General features: G+C 40.2%; 1 protein-coding gene across 4 annotated transcripts in view; it reads left to right on the plus strand.

Annotated features, from left to right (window-relative positions):
* Positions 1–22,202, plus strand: part of LOC124787998 (kelch-like protein 28) — a 224,062-nt gene that overhangs the window by 67,360 nt on the left and 134,500 nt on the right. For all 4 annotated transcript variants that reach the window (XM_047255040.1, XM_047255038.1, XM_047255037.1 and 1 more), the window contains exons 3-5: positions 4,047–4,161; positions 13,182–13,484; positions 15,562–15,831. In XM_047255040.1, the coding sequence (XP_047110996.1) occupies positions 4,047–4,161; positions 13,182–13,484; positions 15,562–15,831 (688 nt within the window). The remainder of the gene's footprint in view (positions 1–4,046; positions 4,162–13,181; positions 13,485–15,561; positions 15,832–22,202) is intronic.

Consider the following 22,202-nt stretch of genomic DNA (forward strand, 5'->3'; position numbering starts at 1 on the left):
ATGTTGCGCAGCTAGCGCCATTCGACGGCCAACACCGCGTTTCCTGGTGTGTCCGCTGTGCCGTGCGTGTGATCATTGCTTGTACAGCCCTCTCGCAGTGTCCGGAGCAAGTATGGTGGGTCTGACACACCGGTGTCAATGTGTTCTTTTTTCCATTTCCAGGAGTGTAGTTTCAAATTAATGTGTAGCTAGTCTTTTTCCATATTACTGAAGACTGTCCTTCATGATGGTATGAACTGAATAAATGAATAAAATATACTTTATCCACAATTACCTATTAACTGTAAACCAAATCTAGACAGGACATCACATCTGTGGGGAAATGTCAGTGATTGAAAGCAAATTGCAGCACGGTCTGTAGTACAAAAGATGCGTAGGATGAAAATCATGAGTTCATAAAATGGTAGGATTCATTACCATTTGCATGTGAGCCAAACCATCGGCCTTAAGAGTACTACCTGGTGATGGTACTGGGGAAAAGGTGTGAAGCATTCCAAGCACTAACAAGACCCTATGCACAAAAAGGTAACATATTCTTGCCTGAGAGAGCTGCATTTTGCACTCTCCAGAGCAATTCCTGAATGCTGTTTTTCCTTGCAGACAAACATACTGGCACTGTTTTGCTCCTGAGAGACATCTCCATATTGAGGATGCACAGCTTACTTGAGGACACAACATATATTAAGACTGACAAGGACCCCACTACCCTGGTTATAAGAAAACTGCTTCACTTCTGAACTCCAGCTCACTACCCAAGGAGTTTCCAAAAGATTGAAAGCACACAGATTTGTGTGTCCCAGATCATACTGTCTTCCAAATCCCCACACATTGTAAAGCAACAAATAAATGGTTGTGAACATATCCATAATTACCAGATTTTTATTAGTAGGTTAAAATTTTTGTAATTCACAACTCTGATTTACTAGCCACCTTTGATGTCATCTCTCTGTTTACTGAAGTACCTCTTGCTGAGTCTTTGTCATTGATTAGCAGCAAGCTTCAGTAAGACGTAATAGAATTACTTGAGTATGTGGTTACCTTCCTTACTTTTTTTTATAGACAATAGTTGGAGCAGATTGATGTTTTCACCATGGGTAGCCCTCTCTCATTCACAGCCAGTAAATTATTTATGGAGGGTTTTGAAGAAAAAGTACTCAGTCATTACGTTGAATAGATTGATGGTGTTGTCAAGGGTAATGATTTCTCACCCATGTTAGGTAATTTATTTATAGAAGATTTTGAAGAAAAAGTTCCCAATTTGGCAGTTTTAAAACCGAGAGTTTTCTAGTGATACATTGATGACATATTCACAGTTTCGCCTCACAGTGAAGAAGAATTGGATTAGTTTCTTGAGTATTTTAAATCCATTCATGAAAATATCAAGTTTACCACGGAGTGGGAGATGAATGGCTGAGTACTATTTTTGGATGTATTAGTTCGATGTAAGGAGGATTGTTTTTTTGGGTATGCTATGTACTGTAAGCCCATCCATAGGGATTTATACTTGCAGGCATTCATTTGCTACCATATTTTACAAACTGTGAGTGTACTTAAAATGTTAGTTCTTAAGGCCCATGCAGTATCTGGCACGGACAGCCTGCAGGATGAACTTGTACACATGGAAGAGGTTCTCAGTAAAAATGGATGTCAAAACATCGTATTAAGATAATTTTGCAAGTGAAAACACCAGAGCAACAAAAGGAAGGGGAAGATGAAACAGAAGTGAAGTCCATGGCCTTTTTCTGTATGTAGGAAATGTATCTTAAAATATTCCCAGAATAGTGAAGAAGCACAAAGTGTGTGTGATCTTTCACAGACAAACCAAGATGGCATCCCTTCTGGAATTTGTAAAAGATGAACTGCTTTTACAGAAAGCAGGTGTCTATGAAATTTCCTGTCAGTGTCATAAAAGTTACATAGGACAAACAGCATGCACTGTACAACAAGTGCATTAAACACCAGTAACATCCCTATGTAGTAGCAGATCTGCAGTAACTGAATTTGCAGTTCCACTGACCATTCCATGGATTTCAGAAGAATGAGGATATTGGCCAGAGCCTCATCCTACTGGAATTCTGTGGTCAAGGAAGCTGTGGAAATGCAATCTGTTATTCATGCACATTTTACTTCACAGTATATCACCAGCTTATCTTGAAGGTGGTTGTATGGTTAACAGGCAAAATATTGAGAGAAGAGATATTACACTCTCGGATGCACGCCTGAAGGATGATAGAATATGAGACAGGTATACTAACATTGACCAATGGGATACAAAAGGTTACAAAAACATGCAGCAATGTCTATATGGACAAGTTGATGGCCATATCACACCTACAGTAGCGTCTAAAAATATTTAATATTGGAAGGAAATTTGCAGAGAAGCAGTAGTTTTATTTCAGTTCAATACTGTAGCCATCAAGCTTTAGAAACTGTTTTATATCAGTGTAGTATTTAAATAGATAGACCCCATGTTGTTTTCAGTGCAAAGATTTGTTTTTTGCTGCTTTCTATAGTGGTCTACCTGCTTAGTATAGTCAAATCTTGCCCCCACCCCCCTCCAAATTCTGCTCTCTCTCCATTGACAAATTAATGATTGATGCCTCAGGATGAACTCTATCAACTGATCTCTGTTTTTAGTCAATTTGTGCCATAAATTTATTTTTTCCTCAGTTTGACTTAGTAACTCCTCATTACTTATCTGGTTACCTGTTTAAACTTCACCATTCTCTTGTCACACAACATATCAAAAGCTTCTATTCTCTTCTGGTCTGAACTGCTTATCATCCATGTCTCACTTCCATTCAACACTATACTCCAGAAAAATACCTTTAGAAAAGACTTTCTAATATTTCATTGCATATTGGATGTTAACGAATTCCTCTTTTTCAGAAATGCAAATGCTTGCCAGTCTACATTTCATACCTCTCTACTTTGAACTTTTTTTTCTGCCCAGATAGCGTAACTCATGTACTCCTTTAAGTATCTCATTTGCTAATCTAATTCCCTTAACATCACCTGATTTCATGTGTTACATTCCCTTACCCTCATTTTACTTTTGTTGATGTATAACCTCAGTTCAAGATGCCTTCAATTCCTTTGCCATCTTCTATAATTGTTTAGAAATCTTATGGTGTTGGACTTGGAAGGTGAGATCTCATTGTTTCCAAATAATTCTAGGGAGCCTGTTGAGAGACAATTCATAGAACTCTGTAGGTACTGAAAGTGCACTACCGCAACAGACAGGTTTAAAATTCAGTAACTGCGTTTGTTGTTAACAAGTGTCCTTAACAGAAGGGAAAAAATAATATATTGAAAAGATATTTTTCTGCAGTCAGATTTACTATGCAGCATCTTTAGGTCTTACAAATATTATTTCTGTTTCGTTCTGTTTCGAATTCAGTGCACCATGAAGTTCATTTAGGAAGCTGTTTCCAGATTACATTTCATTTTAAACCAATTGGCTTTTACTTCTCCACTTTACATTTTTTTCACATGCACAAAACAGTATTTTGTCCCTGTTCCGGTTATTCCGTTGTTTTGATTAACGTTGGAGTACACTTCAACGCAAATCAACGGTTGGTAGTTTAGAGCAATAAGATGTTATTAGAGCTTTTAAAACACCATTCAGATCCAGTTTCCTGACCCAGAGGTTTTCATTATCTATTTCATTTTAAAATAGCAGAGTAGTTAATACATGGGACTCACATTTAGAAGAAGTTTGATTCACTTTCCCATCTGCTCAACCTGCTGTATGTTTTGTGGTTTTCATAGGTCGTTTAAGGCAAGTAGAGGCACTGATCTGTATACAGAAAGCAGTTGATCCTTCCTCCATTCTCCAAATGAAGTATCTGACCTGATGTTGATGCTGTTAGACTCAACTTTATTTTCATTTTATTTGTATTTTCCCCACTCATGTTATTTTCTACAACTATTTTTACTTTATTTTATTTGGAAGAGAGGGAAAGGTGAGGATGGAGGGAGGAGAGAGAGAGAAAGAAAATTGGAGAGGACTGCAGTCTCAATAAGTGTTTTTGTTTTTATTTTAGGACTATGTTTTGTGGAAGTTTAATGGAAAGCCACCAAGAAAAGATAGTTCTCCATGACATTGAACTACCTACCTTTAAGGAAATCATACATTTTATGTACACAGGTCAAATAAAGGTTTGTATGATTAACATATAATTATTCTTTTGAGGACTCTTATGTTTTACTGGTATTTTGTTCTTAAATCTGATTTGATCAGACTGTAAGACAATTAAATCATATTGCCTTCTTAGTGACATTCTCTCGGCAAAAGAATATGTTTCCTGCAACTTTGATTTATTTATACTTTATATTATGGTAATATGTGAGGCACAGTTTCACATCATCTGATTTGTTTTATCTCACTTACTTAGTCTGGCATATTGTGATAATTCAAAAAATGAAGTAAGAAGAACTTTTGTAGATAATCTTGATTGTTTAGGCATATCCTGTACAGGGCTGTAGGCTATACCTTTCACAAACAGTGCCACAATAATGTCGGTGCAGATTTCCATCTCTCAAGACAATGGATCAGCACTTGAGTAGTAGTAAATTCACAGCTGATACCTGGTTTGAACATGTTGGCATCTCATGTTTGCAAGACTTGTCCCACATTAGTTACATGCTTGCTTGCCTGGCTGCTGAGGATGCGTATGAGGGTGTTACTTATTCTTTTCAGTAGGAGACAACTATTTCACTTCCGCATGTGCCCCCTACTAATCGAAGAATTTCTCCATCACTTTGTCAATTGTGCCTGCAGTCTTCAAATCATGTTTGATATCTGGCTATCTGATATCTTGATTTCTTCTCCTATTGGCCAGAATACCTCCAACATTTTCATCTCAGTTCCATTAACACCTTATCAACATCCTTCATCATATTTGATGTGACATTATTTTCATTTGGTCCACTTTCTTTTAAATTCTTCATTCAACTCTTTAACTTTGTGAGGATCTTTTGATGCAAGCACTCCTATCATTACTCTGAACTTTGCCTTCATAGACTATTTCCTCACAGCCACTCCCTTTGCCCCAGAAAGTTACTAAGACACTTGGACTTGTCAAGCATTTGTCCACCAGTGGCAATATATTCCTCTTTATGGACCTACACTGCTTATAGTCTGTTTTTTCTCTATTAATTCATTCAATCACTAATCCCGTTCTGTAAATCATGTTACGAATGAGAGTCTTTAGAGATGTGGAAAGAATCAAGCCATACATTAGCAGACGAAAGTAACCACTACTGCCTACTTTTGTAAAGTATACTACCAACAATTTATGACAGTGTTGATAACACTTATACCAATAGTTATGGGAATTACTTGTATAAGTTTACTTAAAAAAATATTAGTCATCCATTTAAATGAGCACATTGGTCACTTCTGGAGTGCTGTCGAACTGTTGTCATGCAGTCCTATGACCCCCCACTGCTAATATACAGGTGTTGGACAAAAACGTGAAGACTCCTTGAGAAATGGATGCTTGCACAATAATGCATGTTTCAATGTGTGAATGACCACACCATGAATGAAAAGACCATTACTCAAACTGGCTCTTAAAACTGCATGGCTTTTATGGGCCAAAGAACACAGAAACTGGACAATAACTGACTAGAGGTGTGTAGCGTGGTTTGACATTTTGCCTCTCTTCAGATGGTGCAAGGCATCAAGTACATCAACAGCCCAGTGAGGCATGTAACCCAGCAGCTGTATGGAATGTGTAGTTCAGGATGGAGATGGTTCTGTGACATTATGGATGTTGTGACTCGCCGATCATTCAAAGTGCCGCCGTGCAATTACGCGCATCCTCTACGTGTGGCACTGTCTGCCAGCCATGCAGCAGCTGTGCCACCTAAGCGGCCAGCCAAGCAGCGGCCGCTAGACTGGGACTCAGTGCTCATTCAAATGCTAACGTGTACACATGTCTTGCTTGTCAACTTACTCTGTGACTTATATGTGTTGTGTCGTTCTGAAATATATGTGTTAAACTTGACGTTATAAGAATTGGCGACGAGGTAGTGGATTTTTCCTTTTCACCGTTGACCCACAGGGTTCCATGGCTACTGTCGAGCAACTATTGCAAAATCTCCTTGAACAGCAAACGCTTCTAACAGCGGCGATTCGTGATTTCGTCGCGGCGTCAAATGCGGGGCGTTTCTCGTCGTTGGCTATACCTCCTTACGACGAGACGGCGGAAGACTGGTCTGATTATGAAAAACATCTTCGACAGCACTTCTTGGCATTTCACGTCACGGACGAACAACCATGTAAGTCTCTGTTCCTTTCCTGGATTTCACCTCAAATGTATCGGTTGTTGTCGCAATTGGCTCCTTTGAAGGATCCTGCGTCTTTGTCCTTTGCTGAAATGTGCTCACTTCTGTCTGTCTATTTTCAAAAGCAAATGCATGTGGTAGCCTCTCGTGTTGCCTTTTATCGTTGTCAAAAACAGCCACATCAATCCTATCGCGCTTGGGCTGCTGAAATTCACGGCCTCAGTCGAAAGTGTCAATTTGTTACTGACGTTCACAAAGAATCCTATGCTGATTCCATGGTACGGGATGCTATTATCCAGTCGGCGCCCGACATAGAAGTTCAGCAACGTGCCCTTCAGTTGGTGAATCCGACTCTAGATGAAGTTCTCTCCATTGCACAGTATTTTGAAATTTCTCACGCCACTGTGGCGCAAATAGAGGCGTGGGGTGACGTCGGGGAAATACAACCTCTGTGCGCTGTTGACGACGCGTGCGGCGCATCCCCGCCGGCCGACGTGGCCGCAGTGCGCTCCCACGCGCAGCCTCGGCCTAGCCGTAAACAACCCGCTAAGAAACTGCAGCAAAACCCCCGGCAACTTCCTTCATGTCCGCGGTGTTTTACGAAACATTCATGCAAGGATTGTTCCCAGCGTTGGGCTGTGTGTCACAATTGCAAAAAGAAAGGTCATGTGTCTTCCATTTGCAAATCCAACCACATACATGATGTTCATGAACATGACGCTGATTCGGATTCTGTGTTGTCTGTCAATTGCACTTCTTCCCTTTCAGGGAAGTTATTCCTCACTGTCCAAATCCTTGGTTGAGATGTTCGCATGCAAGTGGATACCGGTTCTGCTGCCACTATAATTAATTCTCAGACGTATCTTCAGTTGGGTTCTCCACTACTGTCACCTGTCACTCGGCAATTATGGACGTACAATAAACAGAAGATTTCTTTCTTGGGACAGTTTAATGCTGAGGTATCTTACAAATCCGGCATTCGCACTGTTCCCATATTTGTGGTCGACCAGAGCAACACAGAAAATCTTTTCGGTTTTGATGCCTTTCGCGTTTTTGGGTTCTCCATAGATGACTCTGTCAATATTGTCTCTGATGCTATTCCTTATGCTCAACTGGATTCCTTGTCGATGACATTTTTGTCCCTTTTTTCTCCTGGGTTAGGCCGTGCAAATGACTTTGAAGCTCAAACCCACTGCTTGACCTAAGTTTTTTCGGGCTCGACCCATTCCTGTGGCCCTTCGTGATCGGGTAAAACGGGAGTTGGATCGTCTCACTACTTCAGGGGTCTTGCTTCCTGTCACTTCCAGTGAGTGGTCCTCTCCTGTCGTTTTCGTTGCTAAGCCAAATGGTGATATTCGTCTTTGTGGCGATTTCAAAGCCACTGTAAATGCTCAATGCCTCATTGACACTTACCCTATGCCCCGTCCTGGAGAATTGTTCACTAAACTTGCTGGAGGCCAGTATTTTTCTAAAATTGACCTGTCAGGAGCTTATCATCAACTTCCTCTCGATGCTGCTTCCTGGCCTTTTCTGGTCCTTAACACGCCTTTTGGCCTCGATCAATACCAACGCTTGCCATTCGGGGTTGCTAGCGCCCCTGCTCTCTTTCAGCGATTCTTGGAACAATTATTGCTCCCTGTCCCTGGGTGTATCAATTACATGGATGACATTGTTGTCACTGGCTCCACCACTGAAGAACATCTTCAAAATCTCTGCACAGTTTTTCATGTCTTACAGACTGCCGGTCTTAAGTGTAATCTTGAGAAATCACAATTTTTTCAGGCATCTGTCACGTACTTGGGGTTTCAACTCTCTCGGGATGGTATTCGTCCGCTTCAGCAAACTGTTGCTGCGATCGATGCCCTTCCTCACCCTACATCTGTTAAGGAACTGCAGGCCTTCTTGGGGAAAATAGCATACTATCACAAGTTTTTACCGTCTGCGGCTTCGGTGGCTCAGCCGTTGCATCGCCTGTTGCATAAAAACGTGCCTTTTCACTGGTCCACGTCATGCGAAGCGGCTTTCCAGAAATTGAAGACTATGCTGAAACAGGCCCTGTGCCTGGCTACTTATCGACCTGGCCAACATCTTGTTCTTGCCACAAACGCCTTTCAATATGGGGTCGGTGCAGTCCTTGCGCACCGTTTTTCTGACGGTTCGGAACAACCCATTGCTTATGCCTCCAAAACGCTCACGGATGCCCAACAAAAGTATTCTCAAATTGAGAAAGAAGCTTTGGCCATTATTTATGCTCTTCATAAGTTTGGTGTTTTTCTCTATGGCTCAAAATTTCATCATGTTACGGATCACAAACCTCTTGTTTCCTTGTTTCATCCATCAACGTCACTTCCCGACGAGGCTGCAACCACCTCCAGCATTGGGCTCTTTACTTGTCTTGTTTCAATTATGAGATTCATTTCCGGCCAACGGCTCAACATGCAAATGCTAATGCTCTGTCTCGCCTTCCCATGGGTCCTGATCAAGCATTTGATAGGGACGAACTTTTGTGTTTCCACCTGGATGTTGCCGAGCAGCGGGTTGTGGACGGGTTCCCCATCACTGGGGACAGGCTGGTGGCTGCTACGGGTTCTGACCCTACCCTCTCCTGGGTTTTACGTTGTCTTCAGAAGGGTTGGCCAGATCGCCCGTCCACTAAGACTTCTGATCCATTGCGCAACTACTACGCTTTGCGCTACCGCCTTACGGCTAGGGATGGTGTTATCCTCCTCTCCACTGACAATGCTTCGCCGCGTGTTGTGGTACCTGCGTTTTTGCGTGCTTCGGTCTTGCGCCTCCTTCACCAAGGGCACTGGGGTGTGTCTCGCACAAAATCTCTGGTGCGCCGTCATGTGTACTGGCCTGGCATCCTGGCATCAACTCTGAAATCGCATACATGGTCGCTGCCTGCGGCCCTTGTGCGTCACAGGCCGCTGCCCCGAAGTTATCTTTGTCACCGTGGCCTTTGCCTGAGAAGCCCTGGGAGCGCATTCATGCTGACTTTGCGGGACCCTTTTTAGGTATTTATTGGCTCCTTGTAATTGACGCCTACTCTAACTTTCCTTTCATTGTTCGTTGCACGTCGCCTACCACCGCAGCAACCACCAGTGCTCTCGCCTGCATTTTTTCTTTGGAAGGCCTTCCCTCTACTCTTGTTACTAATAATGGTCTGCAATTTGCCTCTTCCAAATTTGCGGATTTTTGTGCTCGTCACGGCGTTATGCATGTCACAGCCCCGCCGTTCCATCCACTATCCAACGGTGAGGCTGAATGACTGGTCCGCACATTTAAGGTTCAGATGCGGAAACTTCTGACTTCTGCTGCAGACGACGCCCTTCTCCAGTTTCTGGCGTCTTACTGTTTCACCCCCATGGGCGACCACAGCCCGGCTGACCTCTTACATGGCCGACAGCCCCGCACGCTACTTCATCTTCTGTGGCCTTCCACCTCACGGCCGCGTGTGCCTTCACTTGGCTGGTTCACCGGTGACGACCTCGTCTGGGTACAGGGATATGGCAGGCGGCCAAAATGGAGCCCGGGCCGCATCTTAAGACACTGTGGCAGACGCCTGTATGAAATCCTGATGGACACAGGTGTTGCAGTGCATCATTCGGACCAGCTTTGGCCTCGTGTGCCAGCAACGCCTGTTCCGAATGCCGCTACACCACCTTTGGCTCTATCTGACGCTCGGGATCTTGGCATCTCTCAATACTCACAACACAGCCCTCTCAACGTCATCGCGATGCCAGCACAAGAACGGATGCCACCAGGAGACGTGCCTATGCAGGAACCGGATGACCATCCTCTGTCAGAGCAAATCTACTTGCCTCCTCCTCCAATGGATGTCGACACATCGCCCATGTCTCCTGTCATATCAACTGGACTTGCCGCAACGGGCAGATTGGTGCATGGGCCCCCAGCAGATTCGACCCCTACGTCTCCTGTCATCTCACCCGTTATCATTGGGGACACTTCCATCCGTACGGGAAGCCTCCTCCTCGAGACTTTATGGCAAGTCAAACAACGCCTATGGACGTTAGCCATCTCCAGGACACCTCCATCAAGACCAGTGCAACAATTTCAAAGGGGGGAAAAGTGTTGTGACTCGCCGATCATTCAAAGTGCCGCCGCGCAATTACGCACGTCCTCTACGTGCGGCGCTGTCTGCCAGGCATGCAGCAGCTGCGCCACCTAAGCGGCCAGCCGAGCAGCGGCCGCTAGACTGGGACTCAGTGCTCATTCGAATGCTAACGTGTACACATGTCTTGCTTGTCAACTTAGTCTGTGATTTATATGTGTTGTGTCGTTCTGAAATATATGTGTTAAACTTGACATTATAACAATGGAGGTGTCTTCATACCATAACTTGACCACCCATTCAGGCTACTGTGAACATGAACCAGGATGTTTATTTCAGCATTCTCTGTGACCAGTTGCTCTTTCTTCTACATCGTCATGATGAATATACTGAGAGGATTCTTGTCCTCCAAGATTATAACAGCAATCTTCACAGAACTGCAGACATATATTCCTTGTTTGATGAACACTCAGGCCCCTATTGCATCTTAACTATCCCACTAATTCACAAAACCTTAATTCTGTAGAAAACAAGTGATACTTTTTTGGAGCATAGTAAAACATATCAATAAACATCTGCACAGTTTAGAAGCCCATCTGCATCTGGCATACCAGAAGAAACTTGTGAACTCATGTGCTTGCTTAATTGATGCCATTATCTTCACTAGAGGTGATGTTCAAACAATCCTTCACACATAATTACATTATGATGAACTGTTCTATTCCCCATGATTGTTACTTATTTATATACTTGCCACAGAAGATGTAATTACATTAAACTGGCACATGATATTGAAACAGATACTATCAAGTGCAAGAACCCCTCATGACTTGACCTCAATGTGGCTTTCTCAGATTAACCACAAATCCGTAGAGAGTGACATAGGAGTTATACAGCTAAATTGAGCTTGCCTGTTAACCTACAAAGAAAAGATAACCTGTTCTCGGATAAACTTTGCAAATCGATGTGCAAGGCATCCTCCTACCTGCTCTGTGTAGTCTTCCCGTTCATGTTGACACTCACAGCAGATAAAATAGCACCTCTCAGAAACTTCTGGTATGAAAAAAATTCTACTTGTGTGGCTTTAGTTGTACATACATGTAGCAGATCTGTGTTAAATAATAGTTAGAGGTGCCATTATGGTGTGTTTACTAATAAACACTGTAAAATAATAGACAATTTCTCAGTGTGATACACATAACTCCATAAACTACTGAAAATTGAGAGTATAACTGACATGGAATTCTTACAAGAAATACTTGCTAACACTGACTGACTGACTTGGCACCCAACAAGAATCACTAGCAAACTTTGCATGACTTTGGAATGATTTGTACTGTGTCGGTAGTGTCTCCACCATAATTCATTTCTTATTCCAATTAATTTACTGATAATTTGATAATAGTAAAGAAGCTCTAATGATTCTTAGACTTCCCCTAGCATTTATTACATTAAAAGTGAGTGCATGTAATTAATATTTGATACAAAAAAAGTAGCATTTTCATTCCTGAATATTGGACTGTCCCTGGCTTCTACAAATGCAAATAACCAGGGCCCAAAATATGAGGAAACTCACAAGGGGACATCAGGTATGTCGTTACTCATATTGAAACTGTTCAATAATGAAAGGTCTGTGTAAGTGGTAAGGCTTTCATCAACCTGAAAGTTGGTTTGGAACCTACAGTTCTTTTCTAGGGGATGGTTCTATTGGAGGTGGTATGCCATTGCCTTCATCCAACTTTTGACCTGTCTTACCCAGCCACTACAGTTTGACATGGTCTGCGAACCACAGTGCAACTCAACATTTTTTGCATTAACAAATATGGCAGAGGCAAAAGAAGTGATAAGTGACAGATAAAAATTCTGTAACTGACTGAAGATTGAACTGGGGGCCTCAGTACCCACAGTCTGGTACATAACCACTGAGAAATAGTGTCATCTATGTACTGACCTTTCCTTATTTTTATTTAAAATTGTATATGGTGTACATATTTTGCAGTCAGCATCATATGACAAAAGGGGGAAATCTAATGATTAAAACAAATTTAATTAAGTATTTATAAAACACACAGCAGCAGATAACAATCAAAAATCAGTGGTAATATAATGTTATAGTAACTGATAACAGATTCCTATAAAACAACAGGTACATTTCTTTTAATTATTAAGGGGGAAAAGTAAATAACAGTACATATATATTAACTTTTTCTGAAGTGATGTTGCAGTGTTATCTTTTGGTTTTATGATTGCTTCCAAAAGGTGAATGATGCACATTGTTAGCAGTTATCATCTGACAGACAGTGTGTAATATGTTACAGAAGTTCTACACAGGAATAGAAGTCACTTATATGTGCAAGTTACAGTTTTTCCAAAATTCTGTGATTATTTTAAAAGTTGTTGCACTTTCTGATGCAAGGATTATGGTGTATTAGTAGGAAATTGATGTTTCTGTTTGCTTAGTCTCTTACAATAAGTTACTTGTTGATTATGATACCATGTATATGGAAAGAATACATGATTTAGATCACAGTCAGATGTGAGTCAAGGAAACAAGTTGTCACATGAAAAAGTTGGGGAGCATCTAACACCTATCTAGCAGAGGTGACTGAGCATTATACTACATCGCTATATTCAGTTTCCATTTGAAATCATTTCAATTTTGTAATTTTGGGAGTCTGTGGGTGTACTTAAGAAATATTGTTATATATTTACATATTTTTTGTGAGGAGTGTGTATATCATGTGTAAATAAATACGTTGGTAATTGTGTGTAGAAGGTTACAGTTTTTCATCAGAATTTATGTATTTTTCAGATTTCTGAGGAAAATATTTATTCTGTGATCAGTATGGCAGATTTCCTACAGATTCCAGCTTTAAGCCACCCCTGCTGCCAGTATCTACAGACAAGTCTCTGTGTAGACAACTGCCTATCAGTGTACCAGACTGCTATAGGTAGTGGTTACAATGATCTTGCCCATGAAGCTTTGCGCTGCATACTTCGTAATTTCTCATCGGTCTGTGAACAGCCTGAATTCTTGGATGTAACTATTGAACTGTTGCCAGATATTCTTTATTCAGATTACATAAACATTGATGATGAAAGTAGGCTACTTGAGGTTAGTAATTTAATTCATGGCTTCAGTATTTGTACAATTTTCCTATATGTTTAATACACGGAAATTATAGAAACTCATGTTACTGCATGATGTGAGCAGTAAAAGCTTTCCTGTTTTTGTGATAATGTTTTCTATACAGAATTTTTGTATTTCTATAATTTCTTTAAATTTCATAAAATTGTGTTTTCCAATTATACAAATGTAAAATTGATTTGCATGTTCAAGTAACTGACATTGACAACTAATAACCTTCATTGTTTTAAATTTATGGGAATTCATTTATTTTAAATAGTGGAATTCTTGATAGGAAATCTTTACAATCTGAATCTATCCCCAAAATATCTTGTTCCATATTCACCATTATAAAGGAATTTGAGGCACTTTCCTTTGTTCCCTGTTCAGTTATATATTTGGCTCGTATAAAAAGCATTCTTATATATTATTACTAGAGTGTTAGTTGATTTTATTGTGGTGTTAATTACTTAACCATAAAATATATATTTATAGACACAGGCCTTTTAACACTTTCATACGCTGTGGTAAAAAGTCTTATCTCCTGCACCTGATCTTTTGGATCTGGTACATATCTTTTGATAACAGAATGACACGCTGTGCACGGAGCAGTTATATGGGCCAAGGAGATCAAACAGAAAATGTGTTCAGTCCTCTTATATGCATAGTTTAACAGTAGACTTGTATTTAAAGGAACTAGGATTCAAATATCCTTCCTGTTATACTGATTAAGGTTTTCTGTGTTTTCTCTAAATCAATTAAGGTGCATCTCCACACAATGTCTTTTCCAGTGAGAGCTTGTGACCTATTCCTAATTACATTTATGTTAACAGTGTGTTAAACATTAATCTTTTGTTTTTCCATATAGCCTTAAATCATGTAAATGGAGTGTCAGGACACTTTTGACAACATGAATTTAAAGTGCCTGAAGATTTTAGTCATCCTCACTGTACATCACATGCTCTGTCACTGGCTTGTATCGGACTAACAAGTTGATGACTAGAAACAACATGGGAAATGATGTAAAAGGGTCTTGTAGATGCTATGACTAGTGAATTATGGACTCAAAGACACATTGCAGTTAATGTCTCCTAAATATGTAAAGTGCACTAGAGTTGATATTGTCTAGTAAAGATTTTATTGCCTGTTTTGGGCGGGTTCATAAACAGGGGCAGTATTGTCATTTTATTAATCTGACAAAAGATTTAATTGTTTCTTTGTGTTGGCATTACTCATGTGTGATGTAACTTAGATGAATTTCTGTTGGTTTCTTTGTGGTGTTGTACTTTTCTCTCTCTGTCAAGCAGTATGTTGTTGTTTCAAATATGTCCTTTCCTGGTAGTTTATTCCCAGATTTTCTCTCTGAGAAGACCCTGTTCTAATTTGTCAAAACTTTGAATCTCCCTTATTTCATTTCACTGATAATGTCTGTTTTGTTCAGTGCTGCTGCCTCCTCATTGACATGCAGTCTTTTATAGTGTTCACAAGACTGCTATATATTATCTGTGTCCTTGTCCCATTCCTGTTTATAGCTTAGACTAGGGCGTCTGAACCACAATGTAATGGCTCCTCCACATTTCCTGCTTGTCATCTTTCATAAACTGTTATTTTTCATTCAGTTTTCTGTTGGTATACATTCTCTGAGTTAAGATCTAAGAAATTACTGAGCGAGATGGTACTGTGGTAAGACACTTGGCCCACATTCAAGAGGACAGTGGTTCAGACTGCAACCTGAGCATTTAGATTTATGTTTTCATGGTTTCCCTAAACTGCTTAAGGCAAATGCTGGATAGTTCCAGTGCAGAAATCACAGCTGCTTTTCTTTTCTAAACTTCCTCTAATCAAAGCTTGCATCTGTCTCTAATGACCCTAAATCTTCCTTCCTTCCAAGAAGTTGAGATACAGCTTCCAACAAAAATTCCAATGACAGTGATGATACAATGTTGTAACTTACTACCGTCATGCTATTTTTAGTTTTGTAAGTATATGAATGATTAAAAACTTTGAAAATTATGTTGTTTTGTTAATTATTAAATTTTACATAAACATTGTTATTTCTATGCAGATATTTATTCGTTGGATAAAAGTTGATCTAGAGAAGCGTGCACGACACATTCCTTTGATTCCAAAAATGATTTGTTTGGATGCAGTACCAATGGAAAAGCTTATCTCAGTAAAAATTGATTCAGTTATGTTCAAGACTGAGCTTCGTTCTATAATGGATAAATGTATTGATAAAATTTTGACTGTAAGATATGATGATCCAGAACAAAACGACCTTATACTGAATGAAAAGAGACCCTGCAAATTTTTTCGATACCATGCTGAGCAACAGGTAAGTATCAGATTATTATTGTTTATTAAATTCACAATACAGAAGTGAAAATATAAAAGAGTTCACTTGCGTGAAATTGAAATTATAACAACTGGACAGGGCCAGTATGAAGAGAAAACTAATAGACATTGAGCCAGTAGTTTCTGTGGTCATTATCAGTGACCACAAAACTTCAAACTTGTGAAATTAAAAGACAAATGCTTTAGAGAATGTAAGGAATACTGGAGGCAGAGAGTCATTAAAGAACTGATTAGGGGAGACATGTGAGATAAGCAATAAAAATAACTTTATTCCATAGATTTATTTAGTTTGTTTGCCACATTTGACTATGTTTTGTGTAAATGTCTCCTCCCTCCATCATATGCACTCCTCTTTTGTACTTTTTCTCTCTTCTCACTTTTGTCTTTTTCTTCCCATGAAGGAAGTCTTCATTGCAGTAGCTTAAAATCCATGTTAAATGTGTAGCACTTTCAATGAGTCCTACATGGATTTTTGTCTCTCAGTAATTGGTAAGGATAGATACTTTTCTTCCATCTTAATAGTGCTTTGTATGATTTAAGACTGGGTTGTTGTTATGAAGAATGAATCATAAAGCAAACCAAATACTTTTTGGCACATAGAGACATTTATTGTGACTTGATAGTTCTGCATCTGTACCTGCACTCTGCAAACCAAATTGAAATGCATGGAAATGGGTACTTTCCATTGCACCACATATTAGCATTTTTCCTGTTCCAATGGCTTATGGGATGTGGAAAGAATGATTACTTAAATGCATATTTGTGCAATGTAATTAGTCTAATCCTGTCTTTGTTGTGCCTATGGGAACGAGATACAGGGGCCATTGCATGTTCCTAGTTTCCTTGAAATTTTGTAAGTAGGCTTTTGCAAGATAGTTAGCATATATCTTCCAGTAACTGCAAGCTCATGTTTTTCAACATTTTTGTGGCATGTCCTTGAATAAACCAAACCTGTGATCATTCATTGCTGATGTTCTTTGTATGTGTTGAATATTCACCATTAGTCCTGTTTTATATGTGTTCAGCAGGTTTGAACAATATCTTAGGATGCCTTGCATCAATGTTGACTGAAATTTTACAGTTTCCTCCCAGTAAACTGAAATCTGCTATTTTCCTTATCCACAACTGAGCCTATGTGATCATTCCATTTCATACCATGGTGTTTATATGAGTTGACTGACTCCACTTGTAATGCACTGATATTTTAATCATAGAATACTACATTTTTGCATTTTGTAAAGTATGCAGTTTCACATTTCTGATCATTTAAAGTGATATGTGAATCACAAGCTTGAAATGTAATCAAAACCTGACTGTATATTTGCAAACTTTCTTCATGCAGTACACTGTTATAGAAAACTGCAACATCTGCAAAAAATTTGAAATTACTCTTTATATCGTCTAGCATGTCATTAATAAGCAACATAAACAGTAAGGGTCATAACACACTGTTACAGGAACTCACCTGTAGTTACTTCTGCATCTGCTGATGATTCTCTGTCAGATAAAATATACTGCATCCTCCCTACCAAGAAATTCTCAAATCAGTCACAAATTTTGTTTATGCCCCATAAGCTTATGTTTTTGTTTAATAGGTGTGTTTTTTGGAAGTCGAGGAGTCCTGCATCCCCGTGACTGCCTTGATCCATGGTATTCAGGATGTCATGTGAGAACAGCACAAGTTGTGTTTCACATGACTAGTGTTCTCTGAATCCATGCTGGTTGGCATGGAGAAAATCACTGCTTTTGAGGTATCTCATTATGTTTGCGCTGAGGATGTATGCTAAGATTCTACAACTGATGGATGTCAATGATATTGTGATATTGGAGGGCAGCTTTTTTTTTTTTTTGGGGGGGGGGGGGGGCGGATTATTTCTGCTACATCTGTTCGACATATGTGACCTGTCTTTTCTTCAAACCCACTGGGCATAGTTTTTTGTTCATTGAGCTACAGTAAATTATACTTAACAGAGAGAGGGCCTGTATGGGATATGACAGAGATTCTACAGGGCCCAAGGGCCTTGTTCAATTTTACCATTTTCAGCTGTTTCTCAATATTGTTGACACTAATACATGTATTAATGTATTACATACATTAATTACTCTTAGATCTTTGTTTGTAAAGGAACAATTTGCAACAGTTTTCTTATGGCTGCTGTCAATTGTAATTTCTGTGTCATCCATGAGTGTGTGGACACTACCTTTGGTGTCGCTAGCAGCCTGAACAAATGATCAAAATTTCTTTGGGTTTTGTGCGACATCTATAGCAGTCATTGGTCATTGAATCTCTCTCTCTCTCTCTCTCTCTCTCTCTCTCTCTCTCTCTCTTACATGAAGAATAATGACAAAAGTGTTACAGATGCTTAAAGAAGTAGTATTGAGGAATGTGGAAGCACAGGAGCTTTTAAATAAGCAAAAACAATAATTTTATTCAAACAGAGATCAAATAGCTAAACTTCAAGTATGAAATTGTTTATATATTATCTGTTTTTGTTTACACTGTATGTTGCATTATGTTATTTTGACTTGTTCAGTAGCACTTGGACAACCTGTACGGTAAAGTAAAGATGGACTAATAAATGTTCAATACAATAAGAATAAGGAGTAATGTTAGCGAATAAACTATTTAAAGAGTTAAGGATAAATGTACAGAGAATGAAATAAACAATCACAGTTTTTTTAAGCATATTTATGTTCCAGAATGAGTTTTCACTCTTCAGCAGAGTATGCGCTGATTTGATACTTCCTGGCAGATTAAAACTGTGTGTCAGTCTGGGATTCGAAACTCGGACCTTTGCCTTTCATGGGCAAGTACTTTGACTTAGCTTCATTGCGTGACTCATGACCCACCATCACAGCTTTACCCTCTGTTGTTACCTCACCTCCTACCTTCCAAACTTCAAAGAAGTTGTCCTATGGGTCATGAGTTGTGCAAGGATAGAACATTTGATAGAGCACTTGCCCATGAAAGGCATAAGTCCCAGGTTTGACTTCCAATGTGGCACACAGTTTTAATCTGGCAGGAAGTTTCATATGCAGGTTGCTTCAATAAATAGTTATATCTTAGTGCCTTGCTTGGATTTGTGATGGTTCAGGGTGCACATGTGTTGAATTTGCATGTTGGTGAATACTTATTTACAGTAGTTCTGCCTTCCCTTTTAATTTATGGTTTTTAGTCTTCAGAATATTTAATGTAATGGCTGTGATAAAAAATAATATTGAATTAAACGTTGGTGTAAGACAAGTGGAAAAAAATAATGTTAGATATAAAAAACACACATTTATTGTTGATGATAATGGTTGATTGCAGTAGAGAAATATGGTGAACAACATGATATGACGTTAAGGATTAACTCCTGCAGAGATATAATATTTCTAAGCAACATACAGCTCTCAGGTGTACATGATGCTCCAGTTGTGGAGGGATATGTGATAGGATAATATTACCACTGACTGATGATAGTGCCTAACATAAGAATTTAAAAACAGCAGTCAAAATACCAAACAACGGGAAATCCAGACTGATGTAACAATATTATGAAAAGGATAGTTGCTACTCACCATAAAGTGGAGATGCTGAGGTACAGATAGGCACAACAAAAAGATTGTCGGAAACTGAGCTTACAGTCAACAAGACCTTTGTCAAAAACAGACAAAACACACACACACACACACACACACACACACACACACACACACACACACACACACACAAGATGCAGTTCACACTCACATGACCATAGTTGCTGCTTATTGAAGCTTCAACAGCCGGATACTGTGGTCATGTGTGTGTGAGTTGCATTTGCGTGTGTGTATGTGTATGTGTGTGTGTGTGTTTTGTGTATTTTTGATGAATGCCTTGTTGGCCGAAAGCTCACTTTCTGAAAGTCTTTTCATTGTGCCTATCTGTGACTCAGCAACTCTGTTGTATGGTGAATAGCAACTGTCCTTTTTATAATATTCGGTCAAAATTACTTTACACTGTAATGGGCTGACCCTACTGTGCAAAGTAGGTGGCCATAAATACTGTTTATTGTGAATCAGATGTAGTCATTTTATGTGTAAGATGCTACTAACAATAATATAGGAAGGGTAGATTGCTACTCACCATGCAAAGGTTGTGTTGAGTCACATAAAAGCACAATAAAAAATACATCTTAAGATGAAGTCCTTCTTCCGAAGTAGAAAATACACAAACATTCACAAAGCACAACTCACACACAAATGGCCATTGTCTCTGGGCACTGATGCCTGACTGTGACTGTATATCTGATGTGAGCAGCAATCTTTGGGGAGGGGTGGTGGGTGTAAGCAGGATGTGTGAGGTGAGGTGGAACCAGGGGAAGGGGGGGGGGGGGGAGTAGCAGGGTCGTGGTGAAGAGGGAGGATGCTAGTATTGTCTGTCAGAACTGCATGGAAATGGTGGAGACAGAATAGGATTGCTAGGTGCAGTGTTGGGAGGCTGTGTTAAGACATGGAGGGGGGAGAGGGAGGAAAAGAAGTAGAGAGGGAAAACAGACTTGTAGGTGCATTTATGGAGTGTAAGGTGTGTACAGTACTGGAATGGAAACAGAGAAGGGAATAGGTAGGTGGAAGACAGGGACTAGTAAATGTTTAGGCCAGAGGGTGAACGGCAGTGAAGTATATGCTGTAGGGAGAGTTCTCACTTGCACGTCAGAACAGCTGGTGTTAGTAGGAAGAATCAAGATGGCACGGGCTGTAAAGCAGTCATTAAAGTGAGGTACATAATATTAGGCAGCATGTTCAGCATCTGGGTGTTCCAGTGGTTTCCTGGCCACAGTTCGGCAGTGGCCATTCATATGAACAGACAGCTTGTTAGTTGGGATGCCCACATAGGAAGCAGCATGGGGGTACAGGTTAGTTGGCAGATCACATGGCTGCTTTCACAGGTAACCCTGCCTTAGATGGCGTAGGAGATGCCAATGACAGGACTGGAGCAGATGGTAGTGGGATGAGGTATGGAACGTAGCTTGCATCTAGGTCTGTTGCAGGAATAGGAGCCATGACCCAAGGGGTTGGTGGCAGGGGTGGAGTTGGAATGCCAAGGATATTGCATAGTTATGGTGGACAGCGGAATATCAGTATGGGAGGGGTGTGGAGAATGAGGACAGGATATTCATCATTTCAGGGCACAGTGACAGGTAGTCAAAATCCTGGCAGAGAATTTGATTCAGTTGTTTCAGACCTGGGTGGTACTGAGTCATAAGAGGAATGCTCCTTTGTGGATGGACAGTGGGAATGTGAGAGGTAATAAGTGTCTGAAGAGATGAGGTACAAGAGATCTATTTATGGACAAGTTTTGGAGAGTAATTTTGGTCTGTGAAGGCATCCATGAGACCCTTTGCATATTTGTAGGGGGACTGTTATAACTACAGATCCAATGACTACATGTAGTTAAGCTGTATGGCTTTACTGTACTGAGTATCCGAACTCCCCCCCCCCCCCCTCTTCTTTTCAGTGTTTTAATGTCAGCTTCCAAACTGCATGCATTCCATCTTCCAAGGCACCCTGGATCAATGGTCTTGTCCACATGCAGCAAATGGCTTTGGGACTGAGCAGATTGTAAGTGCAGTGCCTGGTGTCCCACTTTATTCTCACAGATATAATTATTCCTGTACCTTCGAACATATCACACTACCTCCATCCAGCCTTATGTACTTTCATGTGTTTTTGTGTACCTTCCTGTGTCACATGAACTACACCTGTTGCCTTCATTATAGACTTTACTCACTCATTCACCTTTTCTACTATGCTCATTCCATTTTGTCCCTTTTGTGGTTTTCCCCATGTACTGATATGCATTTTATCATTCATATGCATCTTTGCTCCTTCTGTCTGTGCCATTACAGAAAATTTTCCCTATCCCAAGCCAGAACCCAGTCCCACATACTGTTCCTGCATTGTTGCCTAGTTCATGGAGTCCCCCAGAATGGCTTGACCATCAAATTACCCCCAGCTGCAGCCACTCCTTCCACAGTGACCTCTATCTGTCCAAATTCTACCAGACCACAATCCTTTACAATCTTATCTCACAAAATCATATCAGTTAGACAAAACCTTGCTTGCAGTACCTCCTCTCCATCCATGAAATTCTCTTGCTGTGCAATCCAAAACTTCTGCATCCTGTCTTTCGGGCACAAACTCTTACACTCCAGGAAATAGAGCAGCATGCTCAATACCATCTTAAAAAGCTCTTCAACCTGTTCAGCTCATACTCCTGCCTTGGACTACCACTATCCACATCCTTTACAGGAGCCTTCATGAAACCTCCCATGCCTCCCCTCATAGCTGCCAAACCTTGCATTGCAGACCTGCTACATTTACCAAACA

The sequence above is a fragment of the Schistocerca piceifrons genome, chromosome 3, assembly GCF_021461385.2.
Source record: "Schistocerca piceifrons isolate TAMUIC-IGC-003096 chromosome 3, iqSchPice1.1, whole genome shotgun sequence".
NCBI lineage: Eukaryota > Metazoa > Arthropoda > Insecta > Orthoptera > Acrididae > Schistocerca > Schistocerca piceifrons.